Source organism: Schistocerca piceifrons, chromosome 9 (genome assembly GCF_021461385.2).
Source record: "Schistocerca piceifrons isolate TAMUIC-IGC-003096 chromosome 9, iqSchPice1.1, whole genome shotgun sequence".
NCBI classification, from domain to species: Eukaryota; Metazoa; Arthropoda; class Insecta; order Orthoptera; family Acrididae; genus Schistocerca; species Schistocerca piceifrons.
The window spans coordinates 134,111,860-134,137,994 of record NC_060146.1 but is presented as its reverse complement, the minus strand read 5'-3'; the positions used below and the strand labels follow the sequence as shown (position 1 = coordinate 134,137,994).

The 26,135-nt window shown below is 42.4% G+C and overlaps 1 protein-coding gene across 1 annotated transcript in view; it reads left to right on the top strand.

The window, feature by feature from the left end:
• The first annotated feature begins 1,115 nt into the window (after window positions 1–1,115).
• Window positions 1,116–26,135, top strand: part of LOC124717308 (GILT-like protein 1) — an 87,000-nt gene continuing 61,980 nt past the window's right edge. Inside the window, exon 1 of the mRNA XM_047244134.1 lies at window positions 1,116–1,236. Within this exon, the coding sequence (XP_047100090.1) occupies window positions 1,177–1,236 (60 nt within the window). The 5' untranslated portion in view covers window positions 1,116–1,176. The remainder of the gene's footprint in view (window positions 1,237–26,135) is intronic.

The window sequence follows — 26,135 nt, the reverse complement described above, 5'->3', positions numbered from 1 at the left end:
CAAAATGTTCACTAAATTTTACTGATTTACTTGCTTATTCATGTTTCCGCAAAACTAGTACCATTCAGCTATCCGGGCGGATAATGATGAAATGATAATGAGGACAACATAACACTCAGTCCCTGAGCGGAGAAAATCTCGGACCCAGCCGGGCCCCTTGGCGTGACGGACCGCCGCGCTGACCACTCAGCTATCTTTTCTTTTTTTTTATCATATTGTTCGTTTTCGTTCGTTGGTGGTGGTGGTTGTTAGTGTTTAACGTCCCGTCGACAACGAGGTCATTAGAGACGGAGCGCAAGCTCGGGTTAGGGAAGGATTGGGAAGGAAATCGGCCGTGCCCTTTCAAAGGAACCATCGCGGCATTCGCCTGAAACGATTTAGGGAAATCACGGAAAACCTAAATCAGGATGGCCGGAGACGGGATTGAACCGTCGTCCTCCCGAATGCGAGGCCAGTGTGCTAACCACTGCGCCATCTCGCTCGGTCGTTCGTTGTATGTGCTCTGGGCGGACGTCGTAAGACATCCGTTTAAGTTCGTCTTTGATCGGTTAACTCAGTTTTTTTATTACAGAGGGTAGCTAAACCCTCTCACCGAACACGCTGAGCTACCGTGCCGGCGGGCTATCGGGGCGGGCAGAAATATGCATATGCATATAATCCGGTCTCTAGTTATTACAATATCGTGTGATACCAGTTAATTGATTCCATTCGTCGCTGCCCTCGTCCTCCGGAACCGCCTGCCTGCCTTGCTGCGACTGCACGGTCGCGGAATGCTAGCGTCAGCGTGCGCTACAGTCAGCGGGTAGTCATTCAGCAAACACGGCTGAACAATGCGGTCACTGCCCGAGCAGCGGCGTGTGTTGTTCTGGGAGTATTTGTTAGCCGCGGGACAATGACCGTTATAAGGACAACGGACTTGGCCCTGTCCGACGTCCGTCAACTGTGCACACACGTCCGACTTAGACGGTGGAGCGGTGGACCTTATCGTAAGCACCCGGCAGTGGCGCGGCGGTTTTGTGACTTCAGACGTAGACCCGGGGCTAGTTGCGCCATTGGTCGGCGAGACTGAGCCTTAGTCAAGTGTACCCAGTCGCTGCGCACCTGCCGATAGGTAAACCTACCTGGCGACCAGACGTAACACGGGCGCGTGTGTGTGTGTGCGCGGTACTTGCCAACATGTGGGCACTGCCGATCGGTCTGCTGCTAGCTACCGCACTGAGTGCCTCTAACGAGGAGGTAAGTCGTGGGCTTTATCCAGCTTATTACAACACAATTTTTTATATACCAGAACCCCCTCGCCTTATTCTTTTACCCTCAGACAGGCGCACCCTTTTCTTCCATCCGTCGGCGTCCTAAGCTAACAGGTCGGCTTATGGAATATCGTCTCAGCTGTGTGACTGGATCTGTGATTTCCTGTCAGAGAGGTCACAGTTCGTTGTAATCGAGCCCCTACCACGCCGTAGCGGAGAAGCGAGGCAACTGTCCCCCAATTGAAGCAGCTGGTCGCCGCCATTTGCAGGGATGAATCCTGGTACTGGGGTTGTGATTTGAAGTATATGAGACGCAACAAGAGCAAATTGAAGCACAAATTAAACACATGTTCGTTTAAAAAAGTACTGAGCATTCGAGTCTATTTTAAAAGTATACTTAAACGAACGAAGTTTCCTAATTTCCGAAATACGTCTGCATAGAGACGCGAAATTTAAGAATGTAAGGCTCTTTCCTGACAAGGTGCAGCGAGTTTACATCGAGTTATTTGGATTAGATAATTACAAGAAAATTTTAAAGTAGCAGACAGTACGATTATTATTTAATTCACGTAATTTTCCTGTCAGGTCCTGATTGCTTTTTGCCGACTACTGTGTACATTTCGCACGCTTACTTTTGTTTAGCACAGTATTGTCTACACTCGAATTTTGGTATGATTAATTGTAATAACCCATATCACTTTAAATACCGTAGGAATTTCATTCGCACATTAGTTTATAACACTGATAGGACTTCTGAAAGTGGTTGAGTTTGTAACATTTGATCAAATATTTGACCATTTACGAAGTATAATCACCACCTGACAATACATGTTAAATATCTAAACGCAATTATTCGACCTACCTCTGATTCATACTTAATATATATTTGATTGCCTTGGTAACCTGGAAAAGGAACGTTCAAAATTATACACACTGACAGTATTTCCACACTATTTAACCTAGGCCTATATTGCACGATTTCCAGGAAACTATACCTTTTTCAAATGAGTCGGAAATCCAAATACTGTCGGTATAGCATCGTCCTTCAGTTGACGTCTATTTACATAATTTTCCATGTAACAATTCCCTCCAAAATGAAGAGAGCACAGCAAATGATTTGCTGTCGGTTGGAATTTCTCTCTGCGAGTAGCAACTATCCATTTCCGATTTAGAAAATCATTTGTAAGGGGAAACCTAAACAAAAACAAACGCTCATGATGTATTATTTATCCATGAAAATACTATATACAAGTAATATTAAGTAACAAACAACCAGAAATGACTGACCTGTGAAATGTAACATTGTTTCCGTCTTCGTCTTTGCTTCCATTATACTGCTACAATTAAAAGCAGCACACGAACGAACCATTTTTACGCACTGTTTCCCTGCAAATGGCGGCATCTATCACATTCAATGAGGGGACACGACACTAGCGCCAATGCGCGGTCTAGTTTTTTATTTAGTAAGTCTGTGGTTGTAATTGACGGAAAGTCATGGGGTAAAACAGAAGTGATTTCTGGCGTTCCCCAAGGATGTGTTATAGGGTTGGGTTGTTTGGGGGAGGAGCCCAAACAGTGAGGTCATCGGTGTCATCGGATTAGGGAAGGACGGAGAAGGAAGTCGGCCGTGCCCTTTCAAAGGAACCATCCCGCCATTTGCCTGGAGCGATTGAGGGAAATCACGAAAAACCTAAATCAGGATGGCCGGACGCGGGATTGGACCGTCGTCCTCCCGAATGCGAGTCCAGGGTGCTAACGACTGCGCAGTGTTATAGGTCCTTTGCGGTTCCTTATCTATATAAACGATTTGGGAGACAATCTGAGCAGCTGTCTTCGGTTGTTTGCAGATGACGCTGTCGTTTGTCAACTAATAAAGTCATCAGAAAATCAAAACAAACTGCAAAACGATTTAGAAGAAATATCAAAATGTTGCGAAAAGTGACAATTGACCTTAAATAACGAAAAGTGGGAGGTCATCCACATGAGTGCTAAAAAGAACTCGTTAAACTTCGGTTACACGATAAATCAGTCCAATCCAAAAGCCGTAAATTCAACTAAATACCTAGGAATTACAATTACGAACAATTTAAATTGGAAGGAACACACAGAAAATGTTGTGGGCAAGGATAATCAAAGACTGCATTTCATTGGCAGGACACTTAGAAAATGTAACAGACCTACTATGGAGACTGCCTACACTACGCTTGTCCGTCCTCTTTTAGAATACTGTTGCGCGGTGTGGGATCCTTACCAGATAGGACTGACTGAGTACATCGAAAAAGTTCAAAGAAAGCAGCACGTTTTGTATTATCGCGAAATATTGGACAGAGTGTCACAGAATGATACAGGATTTGGGATGAACATTATTAAAAGAAAGGCGCTTTTAGTTGCGACGGAATCTTCTCACGAAATCCCAGTCATCAACTTTCTCCTCCGAATGACCGGAAATTATTACATCTGTTACGTAAGATGTTAATTTATCTCCTCAGTATGTCCCTTCATGTGTTCCGTTCTTCTATATCTTCTGCCTCTGCGCCAAGTCTTCTCATTGTTAATAGTACATTTTTGAGCCAGGTGGCCTTTTAGGGCGTCCTCTTCTCTTCTTTCCCTCCGGTTCCCATTCCAGGACCATTTTCGGGCCGGTCGGAGTGGCCGAGAGGTTCTAGGCGCTACAGTCTGGAACCGCGCGACCGCTACGGTCGCAGGTTCGAATCCTGCCTCGGGCATGGATGTGTGTGATGTCCTTAGGTTAGTTAGGTTTAAGTAGTTCTAAGTTCCAGGGGACTGATGACCTCAGAAGTTAAGGCCCATAGTGCTCAGAGCCATTTTTGAACCATTTTCGGAGTACTGACTTCCTCCATTGTTCTTACGTGCCTGTACCATTGTAACTTTCTTCTATCCATCATGTCATGCATTCTTTCTCTTACTTCCATTCTCTTTATTATTTCGTCGTTTCTTACTTTCTCTTTTCTACAAATTCTTGCTGGCCTTCTCCAGAAGTCCATTTCTACTGTTTGCAGATTTATTTTTTTTTTTTTTTTTTACGTTTTAGTAGACTGTCTCCACTCCATACGTAACTATGCTCTCTAGTACCGATTTATATATGATTTTTTTGGTTCGGCTTATTATATTTTATGCTCCATAACATTGAGTTGAGCATCCCAATGATCTCCCTACCACTGCTAATTGTTTTATTAATTTCTACCTCTGAATTTCCTTCCATCCCTAAATTGTATAGTTTCCGTTATTTGGGATCCATTTTAGGGATGGGAAGTAAAGATGCATTTAAAAATATCTAAAAGCAGGAAATCCCTTGGGGAAAACGTCAGTGTGCAACCATTTAAATAAGCTTCGGAGTTATTACTCGTAACGCTATTGAATTTTGTAAATACTTGTTGGAAATACAGCAACACATCAGAGATCTGGCAAACAGCAGTTGTTATCCCATAATTTAAAAAAAGGGAACCAGAGAAAATGTGATAGTTAACGGGGAATTAGTCGTGTGAACTTTGCTTACAAGAGACATGCGAAAATAATAACAAATAAACTAAAGATACTTTCGGAAACGTTTCTTACTGAAGATCAGAACCTGTTTCGGATGGGAAGATCTTGCTTAGACAGTGTTTTTCCAGTCTGCCAAATTATTAAAAAAAAAAAAACACATAGAATACAATCATCCCACATACATGGTATTTAATGGCCTTGAGAAAGCTTTTAATACAGTTAATAGATTTAAATCATGGGAAATTTTGGCAAAGATTGCCGTCGCCAGTGTCGTATAGAATATATAAGACGTGTTTTCCTGTGGAGGAATCGGTTGACCTATGACCTTGCAATCAAATGTTTTCGGTTCCCATTGGAGAGGCACGTCCTTTCGTCTACTAATCGCACGGTTTTGCGGTGCGGTCGCAAAACACAGACACTAAACTTATTATAGTGAACAGAGACGTCAATGAACGAACGGACAGATCACAACTTTGCGAAAATAAAGAAAGTAAAATATTCACTCGAGGGAACCAAGAACCTTTAGTTTCGCAGCTGCGCACGCTAACCACGGGACCACGGCGATCCTGTGCTAATAGTAAACCTTGGTGTTGCATATCTTGCAGATGGACTAGTCAGTTTGTATATTTTGCTTATTTTTTTCGTAGTTCCATACAACTTCTTCCTGTTTTCTCGACTGATCTGTGTTCAGTGTTCCAAGGCCTATCCACTGTGCTAACTTATAACTAAATCTGAAGGGGGTGCGATGGGGAGGTTCCCTTGTTAGTAACATTTTCTAAGTGTCCTGCCAATAAAACGCAGCCTTTGGTTAGCCTGACCCCACAACATTTTCTGTGTATTCTTTCCAGTTTAAGTTGTTCGTAATTGTAGTAGCTAGGTATTTAGTTGAATTTACGTCATTTAGATTAGACTGATTTATCGTGTAACAGAAGTTTAACAAATTCCTTTTAGTACTCATGTGGATGACCTCACACTTTTCGTTATTTAGGGTCAACTGCCACTTTTCGCACCATTCAGATATTTTTTTCTAAATCGTTTTGCAGTTTGACTTTCTGTCAATTACTACGAACTGTGACCTCTCTGACAGGAAATCGCAAATCCAGTCATATAACAGACGATTTTCCATAAGCACACAATTTTACTACGAGCCGCTTGTGTGGTACAGTGTCAAAAGTCTTCCGGAAATCCGGGAATACGGAATCGATCTGAAATCCCTTGTCAATAGCACTCAGAACTTCATGCGAATAAAGAGCTAGATGTATTTCACAGGAACGATGTTTTCTAAACCCATGTTGACTGTGTGTCAATAGACTGTTTTCTTCGAGGTAATTATTATGTTCGAACGTAATAAATGTTCTAAAATCCTGCTGCATATCGACGTTAACGATATGGGCCTGTAATCTAGTGGATTACTCCTACAACCCTTCTTGAATATTGGTGTGACCTGTGCAACTTTCTAGTCTTTCAGTACGTATCTTTCGTCGAGTGAACGGTTGTATATGATTGTTAAGTATGGAGATAATGCATCAACATACTCCGAAAGGAACGTAATTGGTATACAGTCTGGCCCATAAGACTTGTTAAGTATGGAGATAATGCATCAGCATACTCCGAAAGGAACCTAATTGGTATACAGTCTGGCCCATAAGACTTGCTTTTATTAAGTGGTTTGAGTTGCTTCACTACTCCGAGGATATTTCCTTCTACGTTACTCATGTTGGCAGCTGTTCTCGATTCGAATTCTGGAATATTGACTTCATCTTCTTTTGTGAAGGCATTTCGGAAGGCCGTGTTTAGTTAATCTGCTTTGGCAGCACTGTCTTCGATAGTACCTCCATTGTTATCGCGCAGAGAAAGCATTGATTGTTTCTTGCTGCTAACATACTTCACATACGACCAGAATCTCTTTGCATTTTCTGCCAGGTTTCGAGACAAGGTCATAAGCATCTCGCATTAAAGTCCGTGCTAAATTTCGAGCTTCTGTAAAAGATCGCCAATCTTGGGGATTTTGCCTCTGTTTAAATTTGGCATGTTTGTTTCGTTGTTTCTGCAACAGTGTTCTAACCCGTTTTGTGTACCAAGGAGGATCAGTTCCGTCGTTTGTGAATTTGGTATAAATCTCTCAATTGCTGCCGATACTATTTCTTTGAATTTAAGCCACATCTGGTCTACACTTACATTATTAATTTGGAATGAGTGAAGATTGTCTCTTAGGAAGGCGTCAAGTGAATTTTTATCTGCTTTTTTGAATAGGTATATTTTCGCTTATTTTTCGAGGATTTTGGGATTACAATATTCAATCTCGCTACGACAACCCTGTGGTTCACTAATCCCTATATCGGTTTTGATGCTGGTTATTAACTCAGAATTATTTGTTGCTAAGAGGTCAAGTATGTTATGTCAGTACGTTGCGGCTTTAATTTAGTGTTCCCCATTTCATGGGTGCACACCGATACGCCTATCGGCTTGTTGCTCAATAATCATTACCGTCTTCACATTTATTCGTAGTGGTGTGATGGTGCGTGAGAGGGGAGGAGAGTACTTATTTACCTCGTTGATCTTTCCTTATATATGTCTTTCGTTTTCATTCATAGTAATTATATGTTATTTTTTTCTCGTAATGCGCCACCGCACTGTTCGCCCTGATGTCCAGTTTTATTTTGATGACTTCCCCTCTTCAGGGATTTGATTTTTGAGTTGTGGGAGTCTTGATGCGCTAATATGACACTGTTATAAGTAAATATATTTCGATTTTTTCTGCATGTTCAAATTTTTTACATAGATTTTATAAAAATTTACTAAAATCTTTATTAAAATTCTCGACATTTATTTTAAAAAAATTTAAGGTTCACATAGTATTCTGATCATATGTATTACATGGGATTCTTTCCTTATAATGTAGTTAACCTGCAGATGCTATTTAAATGCAGCGAAACCGGTTGTAACAATGAAGAAACCACCAACTACACCTGTCTCGCGGTTCATTTTACTTCCATTCATTATGAAGTTCAACGGCAGCGGCTGCCCGCACTACGAAATTCTGTGTGATCAAGAATTGCATTAAACACTGCCAACAAAATTTTTGTTGCCCCTCGAAGGCTTTACGTATTCAGTCTGCAACTGTGGTAGGTTACCCTTTTAGCTGTTTATGAATACTGCCCAGTAAACCTCCGAATCTAAGGAATCGCAAGTATAAAACGGTTCAATCGCCTGATTACAAATAATTTAATGTGCTAGCACTTGACGTTACGCACGTAAGCGAGAAAAAGTTATGTAAAAGTTTGAAATTATGTTTGAAGTTTGTTGCAAGCTGCTAACTACTCTCATTACCAGGCAATGGGTAAGCGTAGTGCCGGTAATTAGAGCTGTTATTTCAAGCAGAAGCCGATTTCCCACGCATCTGTATTTATGACGTCATATCTGCTGAACTTAGTGTCATACAATGATACAATCTTGCAGGTACATTCAGTGGTACTGTGGATATTGTCTGCAAAATGTGTTGCTGAAAGAATTGGTCGTAAAGAAGTAATGAATTAAAACGTCTTGCGTAATACTGAATTTTTACTGAATGGACGCGAAAATTTAGTTAACGATAAACTTTTTCCTTTCATTGTTCTGTGGGGGCTGTCAGCGAGAAAAGGTTTGAAATTTTTATGGATTTCGCTAAGCGCACTCGCTCTCAACCACTGGAAGAATATAGTCTGGGTAAAGTGCGTGCCATGAGTTACAGTGCCGCAAAACTTATACACAGTTTCTAACTTCAGTACTTTACTTAGGCCCTGCTGTATTAAAACCTTGGCGTAAGCTTATACCTCTTAATGAGTAGATTACGACAGCATTGTAAAATTTTTAAATTCGGCCAATAATTAGATGAAATACTAGAAAACCAAATTTTTGTTACCTCTGGGAGCCTTTGAACAGCGTAACCGTTTTAAGTTTAGTAATACAGATGATTTCTTTAAATTTTGACCTTGGCCCTCTGCGTAAGGCACGTCAGACTAAATGTTGACTAGGAAGACACAATAGTTCGCGTGCAGCACTAATTACCATCACATCGTTTGATCATATAAAACATGCCAGTATAGTTGCTTTTGATGCTTACTTTCAATCCAACAAGGTTTGGGTCTGGGGGTGTGAATGTCTTTACAATTTATTACCTTCTCCCCCCCGCCCCCGTGCCCTCCACCCCATCAGCCACAATATCTTTCCATCACCCACTCTTAACATGCCAATTGTGTCGCACATGCATGACTAACATAGCAGGGGTAATTTGCTTACAGCAGGTCTTACTACATCGCCTTAGCATAAGTTCTAAGAAATTGCAAATCAGAGATGTAGATCATTTGAAGAGCATTAGTCTGGAAATCTGACAATCTTCTACATAAACACACCAAAAGACATGGTCAAGTTCATGGGAGAGGGTATGAAAGGGTATGAAAGACATGCTATACGAGGCGCTGCAATAAAGTAATGAGACTAATTTTCTTTGCAGGATGTGACAACCCTGCAGGCTTGCGTAGGCACAATATCTTTCACCTTCGTCTATAAGCTGCTTCTAGTCCAAGCAGCACATCGATGCAACTGCTCAGTCGTGAGTTGTGCTGTAATAAGTTAACACGTGTTGGTCTCTCGTCACGGAAATGGAACCGCATAATATTGCGCAATGGTATGCCATTTCTTTTTGCGTTAAATTGGGTGAAAACGCGACGACAACTTACGGTAAGCTTCGGAAGGTTTTTGGAGAGGAGGTTATGTCAAGAGCTTAAGCTGTTCGTTGGCATAAAATCTTTAGTGAAGGCAGAACGAATGTTGAAGATGAAGACCGCAGTGGATGACCATCAACCTTATGGATGGATGTCAACTTGGTCAGGGTGTGTGAACTCATACGATCTGATCGAAGATTATCCCTGAAAATGATCGCAGAAGAAATGAACATCAATCGAGAAACAGTTCGTCTAATAATAACTGAAGATCTTGGTATGAGGAAGATTTGTGCAAAAATGGTCCCCAAAAATCTCACATCACAACAGCGAGAAACACGGAAAAATGTGACAGCCGATCTGTTAGAACAAATGGAAATCAATCCAGAATTGTTGAGCCGTGTTATCACTGGTGATGAAAGTTGGTTTTTTCAGTACGATATAGAGACAAAACGCCAGAGTTCGCAATGGTGCTCAAAGGGATCACCCAGAGCAAAAAAAGCTCGCATGTCAAAGTCAAAAGTGAAATGCATGCTTGTGTGCTTCTTTGATTCTAAGGGAATTGTTCATGAAGAGTGGGTGCCTCCTGGACAAACTTTTAACCAGTATTAGTACAAAGAAATTTTAGAAAAACTTCGTAAAAGAGTTCTTCATGTCTGTGCAACATTGCTGATGATTGGATTCTGCATCACGATAATGCCCCATCCCATACTGCTCTGTCAGCACAGCAACTTCTAACCTCAAAACAAATTTAAGTACTACCACAGCCACCTTATTCACCAGATATCGCTCCGTGCGACTTTTTTCTATTTCCAAGAGTCAAAACGGCGGTCAACACAAACAACACAAGATGTCCAAAAAGCTGTGACGAGGATCTTGGAGGATATTACAGAAGACGAGTTCCAGAAATGTTACCATCAATGGCAGAGGCGCTGGAAAAAGTGTGTGCAATCAGAAGGGAACTACTTTGAAGGAGACAACACTAAACTGGACTAAAACAGTAAGCAACATTTTTTCACATCAGTCTCATTACTTTATTGTCGCACTTCGTAGTTAATCTCTGTTCCAATCGCGTATATACCGCTCGAAGATGACTTTAACCCTATCATATTTTTCGGAATGAAAGACATTGAATGCTTATTTTCATTAATGTTGTAGTCGGAAGTAGTAATATGAAACAAATTTCTCGCTGTTACTTTTTCCAATGGGGTGGGGGGAGGAGACGCTTGTTCCACTGGTAGTTTCTGTCCAGAAATCACCACGAAGTGGGAAAGCATCGCTGGTGCCTTAACTATATGAACATTGTATCTGTTCTTTCGGACATGTCAGATACTATCCGTGACCATGCAGCTGTCTTAGAATGAAATTAAATCAAGACCCTAAGCTGTCCACAGGCGTTGATACACACCAACAGGGACAGTTGAAAATGTGTGCCCCGACCGGGACCCGAACCCAGGACCTGCTGCTTACATGGCAAAAGCTCTATCCATCTGAGCCACTGAGGGCACAGAGGATGGTGCGACTGCAGGGATTTATCCCTTGCACACATCCCCGTGAGATCCACATGCCCAACTTAATGTCCACACACTACATTCGTAGTGCTCTTGCCCATTACACTCATTACTCGCAGCAGACAGTCTTACCGAGTCCCATAAGAGTTCGGGGCAATGCGTGTGCATCCAGCACAGGAGGAGGTCAATGGCCGGTTAGCCTTAACTGTATTAAGATGGTATCTGTTCTTTCGGACATGTCTGTGAACCATGGATTAAGGGCAAAGCAGATACCATATTCGGAGATTTCCGGAAAGCATTCGACACGGTGCCCCAACGCTCACTGTTAACGAAGATACAAGCATACGGATTAAGTTCCCAGACATATGAGTGGTTCGAAGACTTCTTAAGTAATAGAACCCAGCACGTTTTCCTCGACAGCGAGTGTCCATCAGAGTGTATTCGGTAGTGGCACACAGAAGTGTGACACAACCCTCCTTATTCTCTGTACAAATAAGTGATGGGACGATTAAAATGAGCAGCAATTGACGGCTGTTTGCTGATGATGCTGTGGTGTGTGGGAACATGTCGTTGACTGTAGGAGGGCACAAGATGACTTATACAAAATTTCTAATTGAAGTATCGCTTTTATCTCGAGCATAGAGTATTTCAGATAAAAACCGACAACCAATCATTAAGCTGGGTGCTAGCCAGGCCGCGTAAAACTGGCCGTATCGCCAGGTGGGCAGTACGCATTTCAGTGTTTCAATTCAAGGTTGAACACATTAAGAGGACTGAGAATGTGCTCGCGGACGTCCTTAGCCATATGTCCAATGAACATCCATCTAGTGAGCGCGCCCAAGAAACGGAGGGCAATCTTAGTTGTGTCGTGTTCGGCGGTATTCCTCATCTGTTTAGTGACGTTGCCGACCATCAGGATAAGGACCCCACTTGGGGATCGGTTCAGGAACGGCTGTCGGCGGGGTAATCTTTTGATGGATACGTCATCAGGAAAGGCATTTCGTGTAAAAGGGTCGGACGTGCCAACGAGTTGAAGATCTGTCTACCAGCCGCCCTGGTACGCCCCGTTTTCCACTACTTTCTCAACTCGTTGATTGGCGGGGATTTAGGAACCTATCAGACCTTGCAGAAAATTAAGGAGCATTTGCTTTGGCCGTCTATGGACCGAGACGTTAGAGAGATGGTTTCCCTGTGTCGGTTGTGTCGTGTGGCCAAGCCTAAGAACGCTCTTCAACAGGGCTACTTGAGTTCTGAGCGCGAATCCTGCCCCAGGGACAAACTCTATATCGATTATGTGGGGGACTTACCTCACACCAAAAGAGGCCATCGGTACGTATTGGTTATTATTGACGCGTTTTCGAGGTTTATCTGACTTCTTCCGAGTCGTAAAGTGACTACCATCGCGCATTTAACTGACGTATTTAGTGTTTTTGGACTCCCTAAGCAAATCGTTAGTGACAATGCGCCGGCCTTTATTTCCGCTCCCTTCAAGGCTTTTTGTTTGTGTGAAGCACGTGACTACCACTCCGTATTACCCGCAGGGTTCTTTCGCGGAGAGGGTCAATCGTAATCTCAATTCCGCACTGATTATCTTCCATCAGAAGACGCCCAGTAAGTGGGAGTCTAGTCTCCCTTGGCTTAGTTTTGCCTTCAGTACCGCCGGCCATGAGGCTTTGAAGGCTACTCCGGTTTCCTTGATTTTTGCTTATCCTGTTAATTCCCCCCTTTAGAACTTATGGGGAATTCAAGATCAGTAGTGTCACAGGCAAGTGTGACACAACCGTTCTTATTCTCCGTACAGATAAGTGCTGGGACGATTAAGATGGGCAGGAATTGCCGGCTGTTTGCTGATGCCTTGCTGTGTAGGAACGTGTCATTGGCTGTAGGAGGGTACAAGATGACTTACACAAAATTTCTGATTGGTATGATGAATGACGCCTAGTTTAAATGTACAAAAATATAAGTTAATACAGATGAGTACGAAAAGCAATCCTGTAATTTTGGAATACAGCATTAGTGGTGTGGTGCTCGACAGTCACGTCGATTAAATATCTGGGCGTAACGTTGCAAAGCGATATGAAATGAATCGAGCATGTGAGGATTGTGGTAGGAAAGGCGAATGGTCGACGTCGGTCTATTGGGAGAATTCTAGGATCGTGTGGTTCATCTGTAAAGGAGACTGCGTGTAGGACGTTGGTGCGACCTATTCTTGAGTACTACTCGGACGTGTGGCATCCCCACCAGGCCAGATGAAAGGAAGATATCGAAGCAACTCAGATGCGGAATGGCTAGATTTGTTACCGGACGCTTCGGTCAACATGGGAGTATACAGAGACACTTTGTGAACTCAAAAGGGAATCCCTGGAGGGTAGACAACATTCTTTTCACGAAACGTTATTGAGAAAATTTAAAGAACCAGCATTTGGAGTTGACTGCTCAACTATTCTACTGTTGCTAACGTACATTTCGTGTTAAGTTCCGCGGAGATAAGACGCGAGAAATTGTCCTGTAGGGAGACATATGGGTAGTAGTTTTCTTTTCTGCCTCGCACTATTTGCGAGTGGAATAGGAATGGAAATGAGTATTTTGATTCTTCAGTTTCTCCCGGCGTATTTGTTGATCGTACAGTCCATGGGTATACTGCCGGTTCATAGCGTCGCTCTTGATGATACATGCTTCACATAATAAATATCACTTGAATCCGGCGCCTTGCTAGGTCGTAGCAAATGTAGCTGAAGGCTATGCTAACCATCGTCTCGGCAAATGAGAGCGTATTTGTCAGTGAACCATTGCTATGAACGTCGGCTGTACAACTGGGGCGAGTGCCAGGACGTCTCTCTAGACCTGCCGTGTGGTGGCGCTCGGTCTGCAATTACTGACAGTGGCGACACGCGGGTCCGGCGTATACTAATGGACCGCGGCCGATTTAAAGGCCACCACCTAGCAAGTGTGGTGTCTGGCGGTGACACCACACTCATAATCCATCTCGTGTTTCTCGGACAAACAGTGCTCTGTTACCGCCGACTTATTTGGATATTTCAGTCGAGTGTGCCTTTGATGTTCTCGGCAACGATCTTCAATGGTACGTACTGTTTGTCCGATATAAGTCTTCCCACACTCACAGGGAATTTGGTATATGCCGGCCTTCCTCAAACCGAGGTCATCTTTCACACTTTCCAGTAATGCCCGTGTTTTATTGGGCGGGCAAAAGACGGTTTTAATTCGGTGTTTCTTTAATATACGGCCGATTTTCTCCGATAGTGCGCCATTGTACGGAATAAAGGCAGTGGCTACCTCTTTTTCCGTGACTTCATCCGTCCCCACAGGTTGTGCTGTGGTGGTGGGACAGAGAGCGCGTCTAATCTGCCATTCCGAGTACCCGTTTTTTCGGAACACGGTCTTGAGGTGTTCCAATTCCTGGGGCAGATTCTCTGCGTCTGAGAAGCTGCGCGCCCTGTGTACTAGTGTTTTTAATACTCCATTCCTCTGAGAAGGGTGGTGGCAGCTGTCTGCATGCAGGTACAGGTCAGTGTGCGTTTTCTTCCTGTACACACCGTAGCTTAGGGTACCAACAGCTCTTCTCTTGACTATGACGTCCAGGAATGGTAATCTTCCTTCTGCTTCGGTCTCCATAGTGAATTTGATGTTTGGGTGAATGGAGTTTAGGTGTATAAGGAAATCCAACAGCTTGTCCCTACCATGGGGCCACATGACGAACGTGTCATCGACACAAGTAGGTTTCCAATTGGATGACGCCAAGGCTTCCTCCTCGAAGTACTCCATGTACAAATTCGCGACCACCGGCGAGAGTGGGCTGCCCATTGCGACTCCATCCGTTTGCTCAGAGTATTCCCCATTAAGCAGAAAATACATTGAGGTCAAGACATGCCTAAAGAGTTCGGTGGTCTTCTCGTCAAATTTCTGCCCAATAACCTCGACTGACTCTCGTAGAGGCACCCTGGTGAATAGTGAAACCCCGTCGAAGCTCACTAATATATCAGTGTCTTTCAGTCTGAAGTTGTCGAGACGTGTCACGAAATCCACGGAATTACGGATCTGGTGAGGGCATTTACCTACATAGGGGCTAAGTAATTCAGCCAGATATTTTGCAAGCAAGTAAGTAGGTGACCTAATGTTGCTGACAATGGGGCGCATAGGTACCCCCTCTTTGTGGACCTTAGGGAGTCCATAAAGTCTTGGTGGTACAGGTCCTTGAGGTGACAGTTTCTTGGCGTCCCCCTCTGGTAGATCCGCGTCCTTGAGTAGAGCCCTGGTCTTGTTCTCCACCTTCTTCGTGGGTTCAGCGTTGATCTTCCTATAGGAGTCGTCATCTAGCAGGTGCAGCATCTTCTCAATGTAGTCCTTACAGGAAAGAACAACAATGGCATTGCCTTTGTCAGCACGTAAGATAACATTCTCAGAGCACTCTTTTAGGTCCCAGGAACTATTTACACTTCATCTTAAACTGGCCAATCAGTTTAATTCGTGGACCTGGCACTGGGTAACACGGGCATTACTGGGAATTGTTTGATGAAGGCCGGCATATACCAAATTCCCTGTGAGTGTGGGAAGACTTATATCGGACAAACAGTACGCACCATCGAAGATCGTTGCCGAGAACATCAAAGGCACACTCGACTGAAATATCCAAATAAGTCGGCGGTAGCAGAGCACTTTTTGTCCAAGAAACACGAGATGAATTATGAGCGTACCAAGATCCTGACTCAGACTTCTATATATTGGGACAGTGTTGTAAGGGAGGCTATCGAATTCGCGCCAGGGAAGATCTTATCAACCGAGACTGCGGCTACAATCTCAGCAAGGCTTGGGACCCGGCACTGAATGTACTTAAGAAGACTCTCAGCAAGAAGTACGAAGTAGCGACCAGGGCGGACGTAGCAAGCACATCGACGCTACGACAGATTCCGACGCTCACGTCTTCGCGACCGCCGGCGCGCGGGCGTGGACGGCGAAAAGAGCGGCCCGCGGGGGGAGGGGGTCTATATCGGCCGCCCGCCCTCAGCTCAGTTTGTCAGCGCACCTGACGATGGCGACATGTCTGATCGCCGAAATATTGTGCCCGTTGGACACTATGAACCGGCAGTATACCCGTGGACTGTTTGAGCAAAATGAATATTATTTGTACGAGGGACACTCCGCCATGCGCCATGCGGTGGCTTGCGGAGTTTATACACTGAAGCGTCAGAGAAACTGGTATGGGCATGCATGATCAAATACAGAGGTATGTAAACAGGCAGAATACGGCGCTGCGGTCGGCAACGCCTATGCTGGGTGGTTCACGGAATTATGCAAATATTTTAATGTTATTCTACAAGTAAAACTAGAGAAAAATGTTCATATAAACACAGGTCCGCAAATTTTCAGTTACTGAGTTACGGCTAATACAAGATTTTGCCTGAAATGTAGCAACTTTGCTAACATGAAGCCATAGCAAAATTGTACGAGGTTAAAGTAAAGCACGATTTCCATATTTTTTGTTGTTGGTGGTCTGGCGAATCTAATGAAGCATGTCCCACACGTGTATCTGCAGTAGTTTTGCAAGCGTCCGGAGAAGCAAAGATTATTATACAAGTAAATTTGTTTACTTTCTATTAAGAATGGTTCACATGGCTCTGAGCACTATGGGACTTAACATCTGAGGTCATCAGTCCCCTAGAACTTAGAACTACTTAAGCCTAACTAACCTAAGGACATCTCACACATCAACGCCCGAGGCAGGATTCGAACCTGCGACCGTAGCGGTCGTGCGGTTCCAGACTGAAGCGCCTACAACCGCTCTGTCACCACGGCCGGCCATTAAAAATGTAGAAACGTTTGCCATGTTTAGGTGTTTACATGATTGTGGTCTCCTACCTTTACCTGCAAAATTCTCGAATAGAGTCCGTGCAAATAGGATGCGCAGTGACCAGTTTTCGCCCCATGCAGTGGGCGAGTTCATTCTTTTGTTCAGTGTTTGACTCCTTTCGGTCGGTCGGCGACATCATCGAGGCGCACACCCAGCGATCTCTCAAGCGATTTCACACAAACTGTTCGGTAAAAAAAATTTAGTTTTCGCGTTACTTATAGCTTTATATGTCAACTTAATGAAGATGTGCCCATCATTTCGTTAATTGTCGTAATTATTGTGATGTTTGCACGTAAGCAAGACACCACGCGAAATTCGAAAAAAGTTTGCAATGAAAAAGAGGAATCGCTATGGTTTAGTGTTTGGTGCATCTTAAAAAGTATCTTGCTGTATAAGAAATTTAGCTACCATACTGAATTTTCTTTAGAGTTGGGTAAAGGTCTCTGTCACGAATCTCGAGAAACCTGATCTGATGTACTATACTTATTTGCGATCGCGCGCCCCAGTGATTCAGAGTGAAATATCCACAACATTCCTCATATTTCATAAACGATTTGAGATATAGGAATGAGATTTTGGCAAATAATAGTATGCAAAAAGGAGAGTATTTCACCATATGATTGTTAAACAAAACTTAATACGTTTAATTTGTACCGAGGATGTGCTGTTTCATAAACTATTGACCTTACTGTTCCTCAATTCCTGACTTAATAAAGTTTACATACCACTGTTTCAGAATTCTCTCGCAGTTGCATCTGCTCACCATGTTAGTGAAGTGAGACAGTGTGAACACCCTAGCAGCTGCCCCCCCCCCCCCCCCTCCCTAGAAGACATTCGCAGTTTTTTACTAGTTTACTGTTTCATTTAATAAGAAAAGCTGCATGTTTTCTCGGATTGTACAAGTGCATTCTTGTATTTAAAATGTTTATTAATAGCAGTTTTCCACTGGTTTACTGTTTTATTTAATAAGAAGTGCTGTATGTTGTCTCGAGTCCTTGTTTCCTGAGATAGCAGTTTTCCACTGGTTTACTGTTTTATTTAATAAGAAGTGCTGTATGTTGTCTCGAGTCCTTGTTTCCTGAGACTAATATGACCTGCCTACCCCCCCCCCCCCCCCCACTTCAGATCCTTGGTACGCCCTTGAGCTCCACTTAATATTTACAGAACTGAAAGTAGATCTGCAAGTGTAGGCGTTTAGGAGCTCCACTTAATATTTACAGAATATATGAGTGTAGGCTTCGGTTTAGAATGGCATTTCCCCTACAGCGCCTACCAGTAAGATTGCAGTCACAGTGGCTCCCATATCGGTGGATTCCGCCGACGGCCGATCTTTTCAAATCATTACGCAAGCCTATAGCCGATCGTATCCTCCGAACGTATAGACTTCGGACGACAATCAGTGAAATTCAAATCAGTTTGTTTTCTTCAGTCAAATCGACTGATGTTCTCGCGCACGAAATATGGAGCGTGAGAAACTGACAGGTTTAGTCCAAGAAAGAGCGAGTTTGTGGCATACTGAGGACGAAAATATCGTCATCGGGATATAATTCAAAATCTATGGACTGAAATCGCAGGTTTATTCGAAACCTCAAATAGGCAAAATCGTGATTGGAAATCTTAGGCATAGACTATAACCTCAAGAAATAATTCGTTCAAATGAAAAGGGTGGCGTATTAAATATGATTACAACTACTGTACTGGATCTTTTTGTCATAGGTTGTCATTTGTTGTCTACAAATCATTACTGCTGCTTACCGGCGTTTTATGCCAGTAGGTACTCACTCTGTTAATATGAAAGGGTTTGTAAATATGATGTACGGTATTTCCGCTTTCAAGTGCTTTAGGTTATCAGAGTATCTTACGTTACGCTTTACACTTGTCTGTCATTCATCTGCTATAATGACGGCCGCTGAATGTTAACTGACGTACAGCTGCACATACAGGGCGTTTCAAAAAGAAAGAGCAGATTTCAAACATTTATTTCTCAAAAACTACAAATGATAGAAACACAATTCAAACGTTTCTTGTCAGAGAAAGGTTCAAAGTTTTTCAATGGTCCGCGCAGAAGTTCCATGCAAATCCGCAGTGGCGCTGGCGTTTGTTTGTAGGAAAATGGCGACGACACCACAGGAACGATCATTTTGTGTGCTGCAATTTGCAAAGTTAAGAGTCCATTGTTGGTGTGCAACGTGCATTCCGCCGTCAATTCAACAAACAGCCGCCTCGTCATAAGCAAATTTATGAGTGGCATCACAGATTCGTAGAAGATGGTTGCATCTGCAAGCGAAAAAGCACGGGTCGTCCACGCACATCGGATGAAAATGTCGAGCGTGTCCGTGCAGCTTACGAAAGGAGCCCTAGAAAATCCACGACACGGGCAAGTCACGAACTAAACATGTCTAAAACAACGGTATGGCGCGTTCTGAGTAAGCGTCTGCACATGAAGCCGTACAAACTGCAGTTATTGCAAGCATTGCGTCCTGACGACCACAACAAAAGGTTCGAATTTTCAACTGCAATTCTACAGGACATGGAAGAGGACAATTTTGCCGAACGATTAATTTTTTCAGATGAATCAACGTTTCACATTTCTGGTAAAGTTAATCGGCATAACGTACGAATTTGGGCGAGTGAAACTCCGAGGGACGTTATTCAACATGAAAGAGACTCACCAAAGGTTAACGTCTTTTGTGCAATTTCGGTAAACAAAGTTTATGGACCTTTCTTTTTCATGGAGAAAACTATCACAGGAACCATTTACCTGGACATGTTAGAAAACTGGCTATTTCCTCAACTTCAGGAAGATTCAAATCACTTCATCTTCATGCAAGATGGCGCCCCACCACACTTCTCTGAACCTGTACGACGGTACCTAAATAACACCATTCCAGGACGGTGGATTGGAAGAGCAGGAGCACAAGATCAATGTCATCGTCTGTGGCCTCCCAGGTCACCAGACCTTACTCCCTGCGATTTTTATTTGTGGGGGTACATAAAGGACTGTGTTTATGTCCCACCTATGCCCGCTACTCTTCAAGAGGTACGACATTGAATTGTTGCGGCCGTGAATTCGGTAACTAAAGACCAGTTGCGTCGTGTGTGGCAAGAAATGAGATACCGGTTTGATATTTGTCGTGTAACAAATGGTGCTCATATTGAGGTACAGTTTTGATATTTGTTGTGTAACATTTGGTACTCATATTGAGTGAAGGACCGTTGGAATTGTGTTTCTATCATTTGTAGTTTTTGAGAAATAAATGTTTGAAATCTGCTCTTTCTTTTTGAAACGCCCTGTATTTAAGCAAATACAGCGAAACAGTATGTTTATAACTTGCTTTACAAAGTCGTCATGAATTGTCTTGATTATGAAACAGAACGTTTTTCCAGTCATTTCATATACAGTAGAGTACCGTTAATCCGAACTAATTGTGACCGGACCTTGTTCGGATTAGCCAGGATTACGGTGACGAGTTTCAAGAATGAAGTATACCAAGCAGATAAGTAGGTACACCGTGGTAACAAATGGGAACTAGTGTGGGAACAATGGCTCACTCTCACTACCTGCCCTTGTTGTTGTGCATTGTTGAGACCTTTGTAGTGTCTGAGGTCAGTGCACTGCCAGTTGGCTTGCAAAGCGCATGGTTATGTTAGGTATTGATCGCTTGCACGCGTAACAGTTGTATTGTATTCGTTCATGTGTAGTGGTGTACATATTTTCGTCTCTTTATTACTCTTTATTACTATATCTTCGTCATTTACCAGCCATGTCTGGACAGACTGCGTCACAAATACAATGTTTATCAACTAACATTTATACAACACCGTATACAAAATTTATATTACAAATAAAAGAAAATATTTATGCAGTGCACAAAAACACATTGAACATAGAGAACATGAAATATAACTAAACAGGAAAGTAAAACTTCATAGCAGCAATTGAAAATGCCATAAAGCAAAATGTTTACAAAACCATGTACATCACACACATAAAGTTTCGTTTTGGCAAAATATGTACTTTAAGTAAACCACAAAATTAAATGTGAAGTTAGCTGAGAACATAAAAAGAAGATTAAATTTAGGCAAAATTATATATAAAACATAACAATATTTATTATTTTGTCCATTCACTAGAACCACTGTTGAAAAACCCTTCCAAGGAATATAGTGCATGTTGTTTCAAGTCCTGAGCAATTTTTTTCCGACATAATTCAGGTGGCAGGGATTTCACTTCTGAAGGCACTTGATTGTACATTTTTAGGGCGACTGTTGGAAAGCTGTCTTGTGTGCTTGATAGGCGACACCTTGGCACTTCAATGTTCCTCTTACAGCGAGTGTCATGAGTATGTATTTCTTGTCTTATGCTAAAATCCCTTTGATTTTATTTTATATAAATGAGGCAGAAAAACATATACTGGCTAAAAGCAGTCATTATGCCTAGCCTGGTGAAAATAGGCTTACAGTGGTCCAGTCTTTTGCTAGAGGATATGATCCTGATGGCAACACATCTTTGCAGCCTGAGGAGTGTCCCCACAACAACAGTCCATAGCTAATGTGGCTGTGGAAGAGTGCATGGTAGACTATTGTGAGAAACTGGTCAGTTATTACCCTCTTCAGCTCCCTCAGGAGGTATATCACACGAGAAAGTTTGGTGCATACATATGCAGAGTGATCATTCATGGAGAGTTTGCTGTCAATCTTGAAGCCCAGTAGTCTGACAGTCTCCATGTTCTCTTGCTCTTAAATGTTGGTTAGACTGCATATCAAATGGGTTTTTCTTCGTTGATCTTCATTTTATTTAAGATGAACCATTCTTTTATTCTTCAAACATCAAATTTGATGGACCAAGAGCTTCTGCGACTGTATGTCCTTTGGCAATATGGGGAGTGTCGTCTGCAAACTGCAACATTTGACTATTACAGCTCGTATCATTGACATATATGAGGAATAGGAGAGGTCCTAAGACTGATCCTTGGGGCACTCAATGTTCCAGTTTTTGTTCAAGAGAAGTTGCTCTGTGCACTGATACTACCTGCTTTCGGTTTTCCAAATAAGATGTTGATAGAACAACACCTCAAACACCATAGCATCTTAACTTGGCTATTAGTGTTGTGAGTGAGATGCAGTCAAACGCTTTGCTAAGGTTACAGAGTGTCAGTGCCACACACTCTTTCTCTCTTCAAAACTCTGTCGAATCTTTTTTAATAAGTCCAGTGTGGCTGTCACTGTTTATCTCCTTTTGCGGAATCCGTGCTGTGTGTTTTTGAATAAGTTGTTTTCCTCAAAGTAATTCAGTACCTGGCAGTGCATCACAGACTCAGTAACTTGGGCTAGTACTGGTACCACTGAGATTGGTCTGGAGCTGGACACCTCGCATAGATCCCCCTTCTTATATATTTGTACTGTGCGCGCCAGTTTAAGGAAGTCTGGGAAGACACCAGAAGATAGACATTTGTTTATTACTATGGCTAGTGGCTGAGCTAATTCTGCAATAATTTTCTTTAGCAGTGTGCAGGACTTGCCGTAGATGTCTACACTTTCTGAGTGTTTGTAGGAGTTCACAATTTTTATCATGTCTTCATGGTGTACTTCCTTCCAGTTTTTAATACTGCAACTGTCTGCATTTCTTATGTTTTGTAGTCGCATCTAGGTCAGAGTGTGGAATTTAACTCACTGTCTTTTCCACCATTCTGACAAAATATTCATTGAAGGCATCAGGGCTACATGAATTTAAGCAGGAGGCAGTCTTCTTTCTGTTCTCATTTACAAGATTCCAGGCAGCTTTACAAGGATTTTGGGCCTCTTTAATGTATGTATCATTATATTTCTTTTTTGCTTCCTCTACTGCCTTCCTATAAGCTTGTTTGGCTTTTAGGTAGTTCTGGTGATGTAATTCTTTAGCTGGAATGTCTAAAGCTGATTTCATTCAGTCCTTGCACATTGTTACAATACACTTCAATTTATTGAGCTCGGGTGTGTACCATTGTTTCACATTGGTAACTTTCTGCCTGCCTTGTGATTTGTCCACAGAATTCTTCACTGGTCTTACCGAAAACATGTCATCAAATATTGCTTTTAAGGTTTGGAACAGAGATAAGAAAGAATCACTGCCTACTAACTCTGCAATTTTCTGCTGCCAGTTTACACAAGACAGAGCTGTTTGAGATCATTTAGTCTCTCTTCTTTAACAAATCTTCTTTTGAATGTGTAGTTTGAATGCCATGTGCTTATCTGCAGTTTGCTCCTCATACTGGGTTCCATTACTAGCGCACAGTGATCTACTGTCATGGGTTCAACTACACTGAGTTTATAATCCCAGATGTTGAGGTTGGTGATTATGGTGTCAAGGCATGCACCATCCCTTGTTGGGAGCTTATTTGCAATAAACAACCCATAACTGGTAATTAATCTTATAAAGACACTCTCTCTCTGGCATCTCCATCGCCTATGTGTATGTTGAAATCTCCACACAGTGCGATTTTTGACTTTAGGCGTGTTGGGTAACACAAACAGTTCTCCATATGTCCAATAAAATTCTCAAAGTTACCATCTGGTGAATGGTAAACAACAACAAGTAAATCAATATTTGTTAATAACAGTGCAGCTAATTCAAGATCAAAATCCACACAAAAACGGCTTAAATCAATTTCCTTGATGCTATAATCACTGTTGGCATTGACAGAGACCCCTCCGAGGGTTGCAGTTCTTCGAAACCAAGCACTGGCCGTGTCTAAGTATTCAAAAGATTTATAGGAATCACCTTCTGCTTCAGCTAGCGAGTGTTCACAAATACATAAAACATCTGGTTTAATTTCTTCTATAAAAAATGATAGGAGATCCATTTTGGTTCTTATGCACTGCACATTTACACTTGCAATGATTATAGGGGTATTGTTTTAAGTACTAGCACCATTCTTGTACAGTGATCCTTGTTTTTAACTTCATAATCTATTTTATTGGCATATTGGTTGGTCTCCAGAACAAAAAACGCTTAATTACAACATTTTTGGGGCATACAGCAGTGTCCATTAGCTTGCCTTTAGATGAAAGTCTACACCAATCTTAGGACTACTATTTACATCCTTAGATTCCAATTTCTCTACGTGAAAGTTGCTATGACCTGGTAGGATTTTCTTCAAAAAGTTGATTACGTTTTCTGCTGTCGTTCCACTTTTCACATTTCCCAAATGAAACCATGCTCACTTTTCCCCATACAGCATTCTTTGGTCATCACCAGTGCCTATTATTATATTTTTCCTAACACTTGAATTTCCAACTACTGAAATGGCATTGGTTGGAGGAGTTGATCTGATAGTCACTGTCTGTGGCAGTTTGCATGGAGTAGCTGTATTTAGCGCTGTGTTATTTGTTTCTTGTTCAGCAGAAGTTGTTGGGGTTTTCTTGTCCCTATGGCGAACACTTCTTTTCCTATAACTTACTACACGCCACTCTGTATTGGGTGAGAGTTTATTTTCTGAGGAATCTGCAGAGTTGTAGAGACTATTTTCGTCTTTATTAACACCAGATCCTGTTTTGTTGACCGATACATTGTTTACATCAAAACACTCGTTTGATTCCATGATATCAGTTTGATTACAATTTACGGTTGGAGTTTTTTCGTCTGGAATGATCTGTTTTCCTTGTTGTAGAAAGAGATTTGAACAGTTTCTGTCACTACTTATATTATTACAGCATTCATCAGCGTCGTTTTCTCGATCACCGACAGTTGTTTTGGCTGTGTGAGTCGGGTTGCACAGCACATTAACCACAATATGGTGTTTATGTTTATCTGCCGCCAAAACCGTTTGTTTACCGTTTGCAGTACCAATGTTTTCCTGCACAAATTCACTTACTTTTCTATAACCACTTCCCAAGGAGTCAGCATATGTAAACGGAAACATACAACGTTAACTCTAAAAAAAAAAGGCTCTTTATCTGAACAAGTTAATGAATGGTGATGAGTCTTTTAGTGCGAGTACGGGTTGGTTGGACAGATTAAAAAAACGTCATGGAATCCCTCAGCTAACAATTACTGGAGATAAACTTTTTTCTGACCATGATGCAGCGAAGGAATACTTGGGCGAGTTTGAAAAAATAAGACAGGGAAAGTATTCACCCAACAAATTTATAACGCTGACGAGACTGGCCTTTATTTTAGGGCATTGCCAACAAAAAGCCTGGCATCAAAAGCAGAAGACCATGGTCCTGGTTTTAAAATGTGCAAAGATCGTGTGGCTTTATTAGCGTGCAACAACGCTGCTGGTAATCACAAGCTGCCTTTAATGCTGAACGGCAAATCTGCCAGGCCCAGAGCTTTTAAAAATTGCAACATGAAGTCCCTGCCCGTATATTATCGCAACCAGAAAAAAGCATGGATGGATGGTAAGCTGTTCTAAGAACAGTTTCACGGCCAGTTTGTTCCCTCTGTTCGATGGTTTTCTAAGGAAAATCTAGTGTCTCCCCTTGCAATCCTTTTGACTGATAACACGCTATTTCATCCCAGCACTAAGGAATTATGTGATGGAGAAATTGTGGCGAAGTAATATAAAGGACAATAAGGGACCCAAGACTAAACCCTGTGGGACACCATTCTTGATGATTTTTTTTTTCAGAGTATCTGTACTGTTAATTTCAGCCTGCTGCATTCTTCCAGTTAAATATGAATTAAACCATTTGTGCACTGTTCCACTCATACCACAATGCTTGAGCTTATCTAGAAGAATTTCATGATTCACACAATCAAAAGCCTTTGAGAGATCACAAAATATCCCAGTGGGTGATGTTCGGTTATTCAATGCATTTAATATTTGATCGGTGAAAGCAAGGAGGAGGTCGGACGCACTATGACCATGCTGTCGACCGATGATATCGGGCGACCTCTGATGATGGTGCCCCTGTGAAAGCAGCATAAACCACACCACTACCGCTCTCCCCACACATGCCTTGCTGATTGCGCATCTACCAGCCACATAATTCTCCATCCACTCTACATAGTGTGCCATAAGCAAGTCCATGCTACTTTTATACAGTTTCAAAAATTTCTATTCCCAACAAATAGAGATAAAATGAACAAAAACCTGTAGACAAGTTATTTCGCACACGATAACAACAAACCCATTACCACAGTTCAGTGGCATAGCTAACTTAACTGGCACTTGGGGGACAACGCTTTGTTGTAGCTGCCTCCGCCCACCTCTCTCGGCACAACACTTTATTGGGCTACCTCTGCCCGCCCTCTCCTTGGTGCCTGGGGTACAACACTAGACTCTATTGGAACCCCTACCCCCTTAAGAAATGCATGTAG